The sequence below is a fragment of the Cygnus atratus genome, chromosome 1 (assembly GCF_013377495.2).
Source record: "Cygnus atratus isolate AKBS03 ecotype Queensland, Australia chromosome 1, CAtr_DNAZoo_HiC_assembly, whole genome shotgun sequence".
NCBI classification, from domain to species: Eukaryota; Metazoa; Chordata; class Aves; order Anseriformes; family Anatidae; genus Cygnus; species Cygnus atratus.
Genome location: NC_066362.1, coordinates 16,040,048 through 16,053,811, shown reverse-complemented (window position 1 = coordinate 16,053,811; position 13,764 = coordinate 16,040,048). Strand labels below are relative to the sequence as shown.

The window sequence follows — 13,764 nt, the reverse complement described above, 5'->3', positions numbered from 1 at the left end:
AGAGTGCTAGGGAAATTATGGAGATTATGAAATGATTTACTATGTTTATGATCCCTGAGCATTTTTCAAGTTTGAAAGAAAATCATTAGCCAAAAGAAGGAAGACAACTATGGATAAAAGGATACGGAACAGAAACGAGGTAAAGTATGTTGCCATGACTGAAAACCATTCCTTAATGTCTACATGTATCATCAGGGTCTTAGTTGTCTCACATTATTTCTCCACACAGTTCCAGGTGGCGTCTACCTCTACAAGCTAGTAAAATATTGAACAAGTGTTTTAATGCAACAAAATGGACACATACACAGAGTTTTGTTTAAAAACACAATACTACTGCATTCACCACAGCAGACAGGAAAAAACACAAAAATAAAGACGTGGTTACCCATCTAACGTACATTATCAACTAGTTTTCTACCTACCACCATGTTTTACCACTGATATAAATATCATACACCACAACATACCAAATGCAATCCTGACCCCATCCCTCTATCATGCCAACCTCTGAATTTTGACTGTCATAACAGCTGTTAGGAACAGGATTCTACTTACTGAACTTTACATCCAACATAGTCAAAAGCGATCGTCACTTAGAGGCATTTCTAAAGAATGATTCATCTGATCTACAGTGGACATCTAAATTAGATCTGATGAACTGCCCTCAGGAGTTATCTTTTTCCATTAACCAAAAATAGTTTAAACAGTCATCTGAGTTGTAAATACCTATAGCTAGATAATAGACGAGATAGAGATAATTATGCCTTAAGAGGGAAAATAAGCTAAGATTTTCTAGCAACTGACATGTTGAAAGTCTGTTTTAACCCCTGTAGCTCCTAAGCTGGCACATGATACCATAACCACATGCCAAAAGGTATCATCTAGGCAAGACATTCTGTAATCAGCGAGAAGACACAATACAAGCACATTATTCTATTTTGCTTTCATCAAGAAGATAAAATAGCAGAAAACAATATAAAGCTGGAAGATGGTAGCACACTTCAATGGCTACAAACTTGGATCTATAAAAATGGAAACCAGATGGATTTTTTTCATTCACAGTCTCCTAAAGCACCTCACAACTGTCTCGTGGAACATCTTCTAAGAAAGATGATAATATTACCATTCAACCATCAGGACAATTACAATATGGAAAATGCTTAATACCTATTTTAACAGTTACACCAGAATAGAATGAAAATTGCACAAATTACACACCAACCTTAGACAACAACAAAAAACAGAATTTCGGACAAAAACCTTTTCATCATAGACCAAAAAATGATCCAGATGATTTAATAGCAGCTTAGACTTGACTACCAAATTGCACCAAGCCATTTAGGCACTTGAATATCTAAAGACTCCTCTGTTTTCAGAGTTACCTATCCACACATTCAGAGGTCTATGCACATCCACTACTTCTGCCAATTTAGTTAAGAATAGTGAGTTCCCATTTAGGGTCTTCGAACTGACATTTCTTCACACAAATCATCAGAGGAATGTGATCCTTTAAGCATACTGAAAGCACGTCTGGTACACAGTTCAGAACATGAGAGAGCAGCAATTTAACTATAAACACAGTAGATAAAATGCTTCACATATTGCCCAGTCATATGAGCTTTGTCCAGGATGCAGACAAATTCAATTTTCTCAGCTTGACAGAACTGAAAGCTATATTCACTATCTTTCAGCAAAGCAAAAAATATGTTTCTCCAGCCAACTAGCAAGGACAGCAAGAATAAGGGAAGAGGTCTGGTTTCTGTGGCCTTGGCCCTTCTGCTGGAATTTTTTAGACAGTAGTAATCGCATAAAATATCATTTCTGAAAACAAGAATATCAGGGCTCCTTGTTCATTTCTCTCTTGTCTCTATACATGGCTAAACAGTGGCACACATACAGTGAACAGCACAATCAACCATCTCTGTAAGGCAGCTAAAAAGTACATTTTATCAAGAGAAGGAAAAGATGACCACCCTTCCTCCAATGCTTCTCTTTCAAGGAATAATATTAAGGAAAAAGAATTAGATGACTAAGCACAGGGAGACAGTTCCAGTCTGTATATGTTAATATTCTACAGTTATCCAATTTAGAGATGTTTGATTTACTTTCTTAAGGCATATCTCTCCAGTATTTACATGGATAGGCTAAGAAGACAGTGCAATTTATGTATAACACCATCCCTCCCTTTTTGCCTGGTGAATACTCTATTCAGCCACACCTAACTTCTCCCAAACAGTGCACAGGAAAAGTAGGTCTCCACCACACCTGTGGGTTAGTTTTGACGTTACTAAGCATCACAACAGCCAAATCTTCCCCTAGATCTTGCACTGCTTGAGTGTCTTCCTCTCTTGATATTCACAAACCTTGTCCACATTGATAGTTAAGTTTGACTTCACAAAACTCATGGAGAGTGTAGAACAGGAAACATATATTTTCTCTTATTTTGCTCTCCCTTTTGACAGACATATGGGATACAGATATGAAAAATCAGAGTAACGTGACTAGATATTGCTTACTGTAACATAAGATTCCCATTGTATAGCATGGCTTTCAAAAGGCTATGACATTAGTTTTTCTGCCAGGGCAAATTACCAGCATTAAATACACCCATAAAGTTTATATATACACATGTGCATCTTACCTCTCTCCATTCCTTGTTTCCAATGGCTTGCGTGTACAAAACACAGACTGTGAAAGGAAAAAAAAGTTTGGTCATTTTCAGAATAGAATGTATTTTTAAATTAAATAAGCTGATTTCGTAGTTTGTTTTCCTGTTGAAATTATTAACAAGGACAATCAAATAGTAACGTTTCCCCTCAGTTTTCAGTATGCCTACCCAGATCAGTGACTATATGGTCTAGCTGTTGCTGCAATGAGCTAATAAATAGTGTGGTTATAAAATGGGATGTGACTTTTATGGCTGACCTCCAGTAAATCACCTAAAATCCTTAGAAGTAAAATTACATAAAAGCAGGTCTTCATTAAATGTGGATGGTCTAACTATCCTGGTTAATCTAATGCACAATTACTTTAAATTATGCCTCTTTCAAGAGATGAGAGAATTAAAATAAAAACAAATGAGGTTCCTACTAGTAAAAGAGACAGGAGATGAAAGTGGAAAAAGGAAAAAATAATTTCTCAGGTATTCTTCCTCAATTTTGCTACAAATTATTCTCATATATTTAAGTATCTTGCATATATATAATTTTTAATTAAAACCTAATAAAATAGATTCTATGATATTTGTCTACCTAAGCTGTGTTTGAAGCATCAAGCAGCACAATCTCACGGGCTTCATGGTCCTTACGGATCCGTTCTTCTCCTGTTCTAACCCACCACACGTCCATCTGCAGCTCCCATCAAAGGGGTTGGTGACAGAGGTAATACACTGATTATCTGTCTTCCGTACACTGTTACAAGCACCAGTATATGTGTAAATCATTTGCACTTGGAGTACTGTAAACTTTATTTTCTGCAGTTTTGAACTACTCGTAGCTAGCAATTTGAAAGCAATTTTAACCTGAAACTCTCACCCTTTCCTAAACAGGGGAAAGACAGACGTGCGAACACTTTTCTGTGACAAATTCTTCTCCTGTGCCAATCATTACTTTTCAGCACAAGGTTAAAAATAGTACTATTTTGGGTTGCTGCCTTGAACAATAAAGGTAGAAGCCTGGTTTCATTCTCGATGAAGTCAGAATCATAAACTGACCTAAGAAGAAATGAAGGCAAGCTTCAAACTATGTTTTCTTCTTACTTGGAAGGTATTTGTTCGACACTAAAAACACATCAGGCAGTAGTGAATAAGAGGAAGAACAGAAAATAGCAAGTTCAATATTTTAGCTTGACATAGAAGTTAAAATACTTTTTTTTTTTTTCAAATAAGATGTAGAAGAAAAAAGCTTTTACAAAAAAAAAATCAAAGTCATTTTGTGGAGATGTCTGTCTTTCTACATTTACTTTAAATGAAACCTTGGACAATCACACTCCTAGCTTTGGTTCCTGCTCGTAGTAGGATGAATCCAAAGCAATGAGCCTACTTTTACAGAGCTCTTTGGAGTAAATTGCTGAAATACATGACATAAAGAGTGAAGTTAAATGGGAAAACAGAGTGAAATGGAAGCTATAAAGTCAGCTGTGGATGCGTCTGATGGTTACTGAATTTCTGACTAACCTTTGTATCTATTGAGATCCGCGCCAAGATAATCCTGGCAGATGACCGAAGTGTTGTCAGTGGAAGTTTCCATAGATAAAAACAAACTAAGAAATATTCTCTGGAGATAACCCTACTGCTAACATAAAATCACATAGTCTGTCAAAGATCCCTTCCACTTTCCCCACTGGCAACTCTTTTTTAAACTAATGCTACCGGTTCTGCAATGATAAATATTTTCCAGTCTTCAGAGGTGGTTTCCAAGAATGCAGATGTCTTACTAATTTCAAAAGCTGATATAATTGTGGATTTTGTCCATTTTGCCAACACCCTACATCTAAGTTTGCAACTAAAATTTTCTCATAACTACAACTCCTGTTGAGAATACAACTGAAATTCATTTGGAGAAAAAGTCACTCTTTATAGATAATGTGCACTTTTGCTATTCAAATATTTCTATTGTCTAGTTTTTTCTTAAACATAATCATTTTTCACCATCGATTTCCTGCTTTACTTTTTGTACTACATCCTGCCCTGTGTATTAGTGTTAATACAGTAAATCAAGTAACAATTGTGCATTGCAGCTGTGGAACAGAAAGAATATTAAAAAATGAGAGATTTAATATTGAGAAGAAAGCAACAATACAACTGTAAAACACCCTCTACTATCAAATTTTCAGAAAAGAAGCATTCTGGCACTGCCTTATCTCCCCGGTTTATGAAGCCAAATGAAAGAAAAGCTATGAAAAGAAAAAAATAAAGAAAGATTACTGCTGGATAGTTTTAGTCTCCTAGTATGGTTGATGGGATGGGAGTCACAACATGTAAAAGGGTTAAAAAATAGTAAAGCTACACCTTAAACCTAATTCAGTCTCTTACTCTATTTCTACCTTTTGGAAGGCTGCTCACACCCCTCTGTCTGTTGAAGTCAGTTTCTTCATGGTCAATTTACTATTATTTGGGTTTTTCTCTTTGGAGGACATAGAGTAAGCAATGCCATCCTTCTCACCTTTTCACGCCTGAAACATTAGAAGACTTCTGTTCCCTTCCACTCCCAGGGGCTCCCCAGTGCTTCCAAAACTACAACCCAGGACTGGGACCACATCTCTAGTTTAAGAATCATTTATATACTTAGATTATTATTATTATTCTTAAATGAGGAGAAAGGAGCTAAGAGTCTGTACTATGACTTGACTAGCAATTTTCTGCTATTTAGCTAAGCTGCAGATATGGCATGTACTTAATATATAACTAAGACAGACTAATAGTCATCATCAGTAATATTTATTTTATTATACATGCAAAATACAAGTTTGACAGTAATATGGAAACGTGCATCTCATAAACTACATTTCAAAAAAAGTCAGTCTTGGATGTAAAGAAATAGGATAATGAAAGCCCCCGAAAAGACACACATTCCAGACTATCTGATAAATACTTTGCAGATTTAGAACAATTTAAAAATTTCTACTTTCTTCTAAAACTGCTTGCCCCACAGATTGTCACAAAACTGTCCATGTTATTGGTCTCCACTGGTGTCATGATTTACTAACCTTAATGGCTGCTGGAGAGAAGGTTTTATAAAGACCCTAAACAACTTCTTCAAAGTAACTTGCAACTGAAGAAATTCAGCTTTTTCTGTATGAGCTCTTCCAAAAGAAGATACCAATAGTCAGAAATATTAACTTTTAGTCATTTTAAACTCTGGACACTTACAACACAGTGTCAAATTCTACATAAATGTAATTAAATCTTTCCATGAAGAAGAGGGCAGATGTTTCAACCGTTATCATTCAGGTCTAGATTCAGTTCCCAAAATTCTGTAGTTTGCCACTCTCATTTTCCCACATAGCTTGGGCTTCCCTTATCCTACGCTTGTCCTCTCCTATTCAATGCGTATATACTCAACATTTAGCCTGGCAACTGTAACATCCAAACTGCCCACCTCAGTTTTCCTGAACATAAAAACATCTACTCCCTTTCAAGAAAGTCTTAGCCACAGCACAGTTGGCCTTGGCTCCACACAACCTAAATCTTTTCATGATCCAGCACCCAGTTCACACCATTACCATTAAAATGTTTTTGCCCAACTGTCCCAAGGAAGACACACCAACTTAATCCGTATCTCCTCTGCAGAAGGTCTTAACCCTGTCCCACCATGGAAGCACTGCTTTAGCTCAGTCTCTATAAGAAAAATTGAAAAGAATGGGTTTTCTCAAAATTTTTGCTACGAAAAACAGTATCTCCAAACTGGAAAGACAGAAAGGTCCAAATTACAGTAAATCAGTATATATGACTTGCTTTGACACCACTGAAGTATTGTCAGTAAGAGACTTCAGTATTGTTTAAAATACTTCATGAGTATTCAAGGGCTATCCAAGTCTGTCCCATCTATGTCTAATAACTCTGCATTATTTTGGTAATTTGCCTCTAGGGAGGCAAACTACCAGATCCCTCTTGGCATGAATATTCTAGATTGCAGTGAAGTGGCTGGCATTTGAATGAATACTGAGTAGTAATTACAGTATCAAAAAAGGATAAGCAAGCTTCCTCAGAGAACTGGAGAAATCACAGGTTCCTCTTTATTTTCAGGAGAAGGCAGCTTTTGTGGACATGGGAGTCAACTATATTCATGTGTGACTCTCTAAGCAGAAGACCAAGAAGTCAAAATTGAATTTTCACAGTAACTATGATCCCTAGGTAACAGCACTGCAGTTTGAAACACCTATTAGAATTGGTCTACTCAAATCCAATGAGATCTGAACATAGAGAGTAACTCTGCATGGCTCTAACTTTTACGAGATCTAATGGTTGCGAATGTAGTGTGTCTAAAAGTGGATCTTGTGACAGTGGTATGATGCTGGTTTTGACACCTTTTTTAGCTAACAGGATAAAGTTACTGTATACAGACCAGTGTAAAAATGGCCTTTGTCCAAACAAACAGACACAGAGGAAAGGTATCCTGCTATACTTCCAAGTAGAGAAAAGAATAGCACTTTTTATACCATGCTCTTATCCCTTTAACTGTTACAGTAGGGCCATATGTCTGCATGGAAATAAAGGACACTGGCAGCAAACTGATCAGCTAGTAAAAAGCTTCCACAATACTAAATCTACACTGTTTGGAGGGTATCCATAATCAAAGCTGCTTTGCCAAGTCATTTCTTGAGTGTGAGTACAGTATGAGCACTTTCAGATTTAACAGTTTCCCCATTCTCTCTTTACTAAGGCCGGTAATACTGTATTACATGTTTTTAATCTGCTAGCCTGAGACAGATAGGCCTGATTGGCAGAAAAACTGGATGCTTACAATGTGAGCCTAGACCTCCAAAGCACACCATCAATTTGAGTGCTTTAAATAAGCTACTTACCAGAAACAAGAGAGCAGTATGTTTGGAAGTGATAGGCAAGGTTATGATGCTTTAAAAAATATTTCCACATACTTCACCTTGAATCTATAAAAAATACCACCGGATTACTTCTCAGAAATATTTTAAACATACATAGTAAGGTTTCTACAGGTTTTCCTATCCCTTCCCTGGCATGGGTCACCCACCAGCCACAATCCCTTGTAGAGGTATCCCTGCCCCAGCATGGGCTGCCCACAGACCATAGACACTTCAGAAGTCTTTTGCACGGAGTGTCTTGTTTAAAGAGTGCATTCCCAGCAGCACATCTTCAGAAGTATGGCTCCAGGAGAATCTTCAGCAGCTGTGTCTCTAGCCCCTAGCTGCTGCCACTTTCTTTCCGAAATGCATTTTGGCAGGGGCACTGTGTGGTCGCCTGGCTGGCAGAAGTTCCAGCCGGCAGTGGTTACTCACAAGGCTTCCAGAGCTGACTGCAACTAGCTGTGACAGTCACAGAGTGATTTGTGGCCTCCTCCCACGCAAGTCACACGGCAGTCGCCTGCTACTCAAATCCTGTGATTTATGCCTAATACAGTTTCCTACCTGAGAAAATCTTGAAGCACTTATCCCTAATAGTATTTAAGTTTAAAAACTAGACATCTCATCGCTTTTGCTGAAAGATGCCTTGATTCAACAAAGAAAGCCCTGAATTTAATTCATCAGGGGCAACATATCATTGACCACTTTTCAAAACTGCTTAAAAACCAGCTTGCTATATGCAAGATACTCAGTTCTGCTTCTGCATGATTTCTCTACATCAGAGGTATGGTACCGCCTATGTCTCCATTTAAAAAAAAAAAAAAAAAGTTTTAAAGCTTAGAAATGTCAAAGGCACTCCTAACTTCATGCAGCTTTTCCCCAGGAAGCAGAAGTAATCAAAGTCTATTGTGGAGTCTCTCTCAAGAAACTTTTGATTAAGAACTGACAAATAGACCCTTACAAAAGTACTCGAATGTTTGGCACTGCCACATGACTCAGTATTCAAGTACATCCCATCAGGACATGGTTACACGTCCAGACAGAAGATGGAAGCATGTATGTCTCGGGTTACTTTGCAATGTCAGTAAGCACAACATACAGTATTTATTCTAAGGAAGAAAAGCCCAGGCTTATTTAAAAAAAAAAAAAAAAAAAAGGAACACAGATAAAAATAGACATGGAGAGCTGTAGAAGAGACAACATGACCAAGACAACATAATCTAATGACTAGTCAGTTAACACTGAAGAAGTACTTTGATCAACCACTATCAGGAAAAAAGCAAACAAAATTAGAGGACAATATGTACTAGCAGCAAGAAGTGCTCCCAGTTTATCAAGTAGCTTTGAAAACAATCTAGAACAACATATAATTATTTTTAAAAAAAATAATGTTTTTTCTGCATTTATTAATTTTAAGAAAATGTAGCTTGACTGCTCAACTAAAGGACCATGTAGTTCAGGAAAGCAGGAGTGATCACAGAGTCTTTAAAATTCCAGTTCCTGTAATAGGAGCTATGAGCATAACCAGCACTGTTTTACATAATTGTCACAAAGACAATGTAAACCTAACTGACATCAAGAAACCACCCGTCTAATTTTTTATCCAGTGTTTACAAGTTTGGAATATATGACGAGGAGATAAAATAATGCTACGTACTTACTTGGATCAGATTTAGAAAATGTATCTCTGTCCAAAAGATTTCTGTTTAAAAAGAGAGAGAAAGAAAAGTAATCTTAATAAAAATGGTAAAAAATACAGATCAGACACCAATGTACGTGTGTTTTTAACAATACTGATCAGAAGTCTGCTTAGTTTTTTCCCCTCCTACTGCATAAGATTTACTTGAAGTCAGTCAGCACCATCCCTTGAGTCTTCTCACCCTTCTTTTTGTTATACATTCCGGATTTGAGCAAACTAAACCTTAAAACTCCAGTATTTTGAAGTGAGAAGTGACACGTAACAAGCACATTAAATATATGTAAGGGACGTCAGGAACAGAAATAACTTTAAATCAACAACGTCTACCACAGATTAACGTATCAGTTGAACTGAAAAAAGCTTGGACTTCATTTAAGAGAATGGTTATGAGATCTCAGAACCATCAGCAAATACCTAAAAGAATACTAAAGAATAAACAGGACATATATCAAAAATAGGAAATTTCTAAGCACCTACTAAAAAAAAAGTAGGGAGAACAAATTTATTTGTTACGTGATACAGTCCTAATGTCATGCCCATACTAGAGCCATCTTATTACTACAAGTAAGTCTAGAGAAGCAGGACTGACCAAAAAAAACATTCTTTCACAGAAAGCAATTCATCATCCCAACCATTTCATCATCCAAAATTAAAAAAAAAAAAGAAAGAAAAAGAAAATAATAATAATAAAAAAAAAAGGTTTTGACAAACCTGAAAAATGACCTGAAAACAGAAATCTATTGAACAGGGACAAGAAAGAGTTATTAAACTTAGGTGGCTAGATTAAGTGAGGTATTAATCAAGAGCAAAAAAAAGCAGAATGGAGAATAGCAGTACATACAGCAGTAATGTTAAAATGGTTCTAGGCATCGCAATAGACTACAAATTGAATGCAAGCCAAAAACCTTGTGCCTTTGGAAAACAGGGCTTACTATTAAATAAACATATCAAATAAACAAGATTTAATAAACAAAAATGCCACTTTGGAGTAATTGTCTGGTATTCTTAATGCTGGTAAACACTCAGTTCCAACAATAAAGTTTTAGGCATGCCAATGTCTTGCATTCCAAGGAATTCATGGAGCCACTAGAGTCCAGAAGAAGCAAAAATCTAGGACTGTCTAAGAAGAAAACAATGCTGATCCTCATGTAGGCAGAACGAGAAGGAACAGGCCTGACCACAAGCTGAGTCTTCTGCACAGCAAGTACAGAAGTTGAACTTTCCCATTGTTTTACCATCTTTTGTTGTTAAAGGTGGCCAGACATGATGTGAAATCTCCGCCACTGAAGGTCTTTAAGAACACATTAGGTAGCTGCAAGTCCTAATTAGTCCTTTGATCCTACCCTGGAGCTAGAGGATGTATTAAATAACCAGTTTACATCCCTTACAACTTATTATTTTTAATAATTAGTGCGGCCTCGTTAAAGGTCACCATTTATTACTCTCACTCAGATCTAAATCACATTTTCATGCTACTGCACAGTGCTGAAATGCATATTAATATGTTATAGTTTTTTTAAGCAGTCCATTCAGACTTCAACAAGGAAAAAATACTGGATCTCCAGCTTAGATATTGCCAAATCCACAATTCAGAACAAGCAATATGAAAAAAGATAGCTTTAAAAGAACGGTATATTTATTTTAGCCAAAGGATTAAGATAAGCATTTGTGAATGAACCTGAAGTCTGCACGTACTTCTTCAGAACTTCTCTAATCCATTCAGAAATGGGATTTTTATATGTCCATGTTTATATTCAGAGAGACTGTATTCAATCTTAACCAACAATGTGCAAATATATATTGAAATCTTAACAAACCAAGGAAAAACAGTATTTTTGAGTTTCTATTTAATAATGACCACTACAAACTGCTTCAAAGTATGGTACAGAAAGTTCTGCAATGCCAGAATTGCCAATCTAAAATCAAAATTGTGTCTTATTTCATTTTAATTATACGTACCTAGATATGTCATTAATTTGTGGTAACTAGATTGTTTTTATTATCTCAAAATGAGTATCTGAGAATGTTATAAAACTCTAGAAAAATTCAGATTAAGGGTTGTATGAAAAAAATAGCACATTAGGTTATGGGTAGTCCTCCCGTAGATAGATAGACTGGCCATACCAGGTATCATAAAGTTCAGTCTATCCTGCTACTCTGATTCCAAGAGAGGCAAAAAGTACCTGCTATGGGAAGATGTAAGAACAAGGTAAGAATCTGTAACACTGCCTGAGAATCTTCCTAGTCATCAACCATTCACTGCTCAGGGACTTAATGAACTAAAACACTGCCATACCGCCAACATCCCTTAAAGGAGGGTAAGGCTTGAGATACCGGAGTTTAACACAGTAACTCAGGTCAGTAAGTATCCTTAATTCACAGTTTTGAGATGATATAGCTTATAATATCCTCAATTTGATCCTTCGTACGTTTTACCATAAATAAACAATGTCTTCAGCAAAGTTTGCAGACATGTCTGATTTTCCAAATCATTAATAACCAACTAAAATAGCAACATAAGAACTTAGCAGGCTGTTCAAGCAACGCAGGCAATTTTGGAAGGAACTTAAAGACCAATGTCAACAGGAAAAAAAGAGCCTGATTTTCCCACTAATTCCTCTAATAGCTCAAGAGACTGCACAATTTCCTTTGTGCATTTTCATTTCGGTGGGAAAACAATCAAAATGTTCCTTTAAATATATGAAAACTGCATGGCAGAGAAGCATACAACAAGCTACCACCAGAAGAAATGCAAAAAGCAAAAGGAGAAAGAATACTGGATGAATTTCTAGAATTTTATGTAGTCTTTATCCCCTTAATTGTCAACAGCACTTTCTGCACAGTCCTAGCAGAAAACTTTTTTCCTTAGAAAAGCATTATCTGTGTTAGTATACTGTTTTGCCTCAGGAAACAGTCCTAGGAAAGCTCACAAACTCAGAAACTAGAAATGCCCAAAACTTCTGTTACTTCCTCCTAACCAAAATATCAAGAGAAACAGACTTCTATTTCAGCTGAACATAGTGAACATATTCTTTCTCTACCCACTATGCCTTTCAGATAAACAATGCAAAAAGACAAGAAAAGGAAACCATTAGGAAGGATAAAACAGGAGCCTTTTTTTTTTTTTTTTTAACCTGGAAGAACACGTACATCAATTACCTACAGCAAAAAAGCCCAGTAACATCTGTGCAGAAAGCATTATTCTACCATCACAGATCCTGAAGGAATTCATTTTGCACCTGTTCTGGACAAATTCTGGAGTGGACCTTCCAAAACACTTCCAGTAGCATTGATGACTAAGGGAAAAAAACAAGCAAACAAACAAAAAGAAATAGGAGTCATGGCAATAACACCTACTTAGACTACACTGGAAAATACAAGGGAGATTAGAAGATTAGAATTGCTCGAGTAAAGATTTCTTTATCTGTATAACGAGAGCAATTTCCCCAGGTAAAAAAAAATAAAAATAATACAAATCTGTAAAAAGAGAAGTTAAAACATATTTAGCTATGCCTTGCAGAATCACGTAATTCACAGAGTTTCACAAACTCCAGAAAGGTTTGTCAATATGATACAGTTTCTGCCCAGTGCTTTGCTTCAAAAATTTTCTACTATGTTTCATATGAAACTTTAAGATCTCATATTTCTAAACCAGATTTTTTTTATGATTAAATGATCTAGTTAGCAGTGGTAGCTGAACAGAAATCATTATTATGTTGCTTTGTGTGATTTGAATATACTGTATGTACATAACATATATATGTTGACAAAGACTGACCTACCTTATAAACTAGCATTTACTCACCTTGTTCATGAATACTTTGCTTCTAATTTGACTTTTTTTAAATGATCAACGTATTAACTTCCTGCTCAGTAATTTTCTGTTATAAATTTAACCCTTCTTATGCTTAACTTGGAAGTAAATTCGATTCCTCCATCAGAAATGCCAGAAATCTGGCACTGTAGAACAGACCACAGGAAATACAGAACTGAATATTTTAAAGTCTATTTCCTTTGTTTCAAAGAACTGTTCATTTTACTGGACAAATACCTGTTCCTATCCCGACCCCACAAGGTGGGGTTTTGTTTGTTTTGTTCTGTTTTTTCCTCCATCTCGTTCCCCGCCCAAGTGACCGCTATGTGTGACGAGGATGTTTTCCTGGAAATGGCCCAATGCCTGTCTCTGAACAGGAAGCTGTGAATAAATTCTGTATTTTGCTTCACCTATTAAACTGTCTTTTATATCAACCCACCAGTTTTCTCACTTCTACCTCTGCAATTCACTCCCCCATCCCACTGGTAACAAAATTTAGTTACCCATGCAAGATTGATTTCATTTTTTAGAAAACATACATTTTCAATGTATTAGATTCTTCTATGAGCATACCCTACCTGTCTCAAAGTACACTTGAATTACTCCCTGGGAAAAGGAATTGTTCATTAAGCAGTTATCCTGGTTTGGGCTGGAAAAGAGTTAATTTTATTCAGAGGCTTGTATAATGCTATGTTTTGGATTTCTGATGAAA

At 36.3% G+C, this 13,764-nt stretch overlaps 1 protein-coding gene across 2 annotated transcripts in view; it reads right to left on the bottom strand.

Annotated features, from left to right (window-relative positions):
- Positions 1 to 13,764, bottom strand: part of CPNE8 (copine 8) — a 103,469-nt gene that overhangs the window by 81,765 nt on the left and 7,940 nt on the right. For both annotated transcript variants that reach the window (XM_035549279.2, XM_035549280.2), the window contains exons 2-3: positions 9,201 to 9,241; positions 2,642 to 2,688 (exon numbers count right to left, since the gene is read on the bottom strand). In XM_035549279.2, coding sequence (XP_035405172.1) covers positions 2,642 to 2,688; positions 9,201 to 9,241 — 88 coding nt within the window. The remainder of the gene's footprint in view (positions 1 to 2,641; positions 2,689 to 9,200; positions 9,242 to 13,764) is intronic.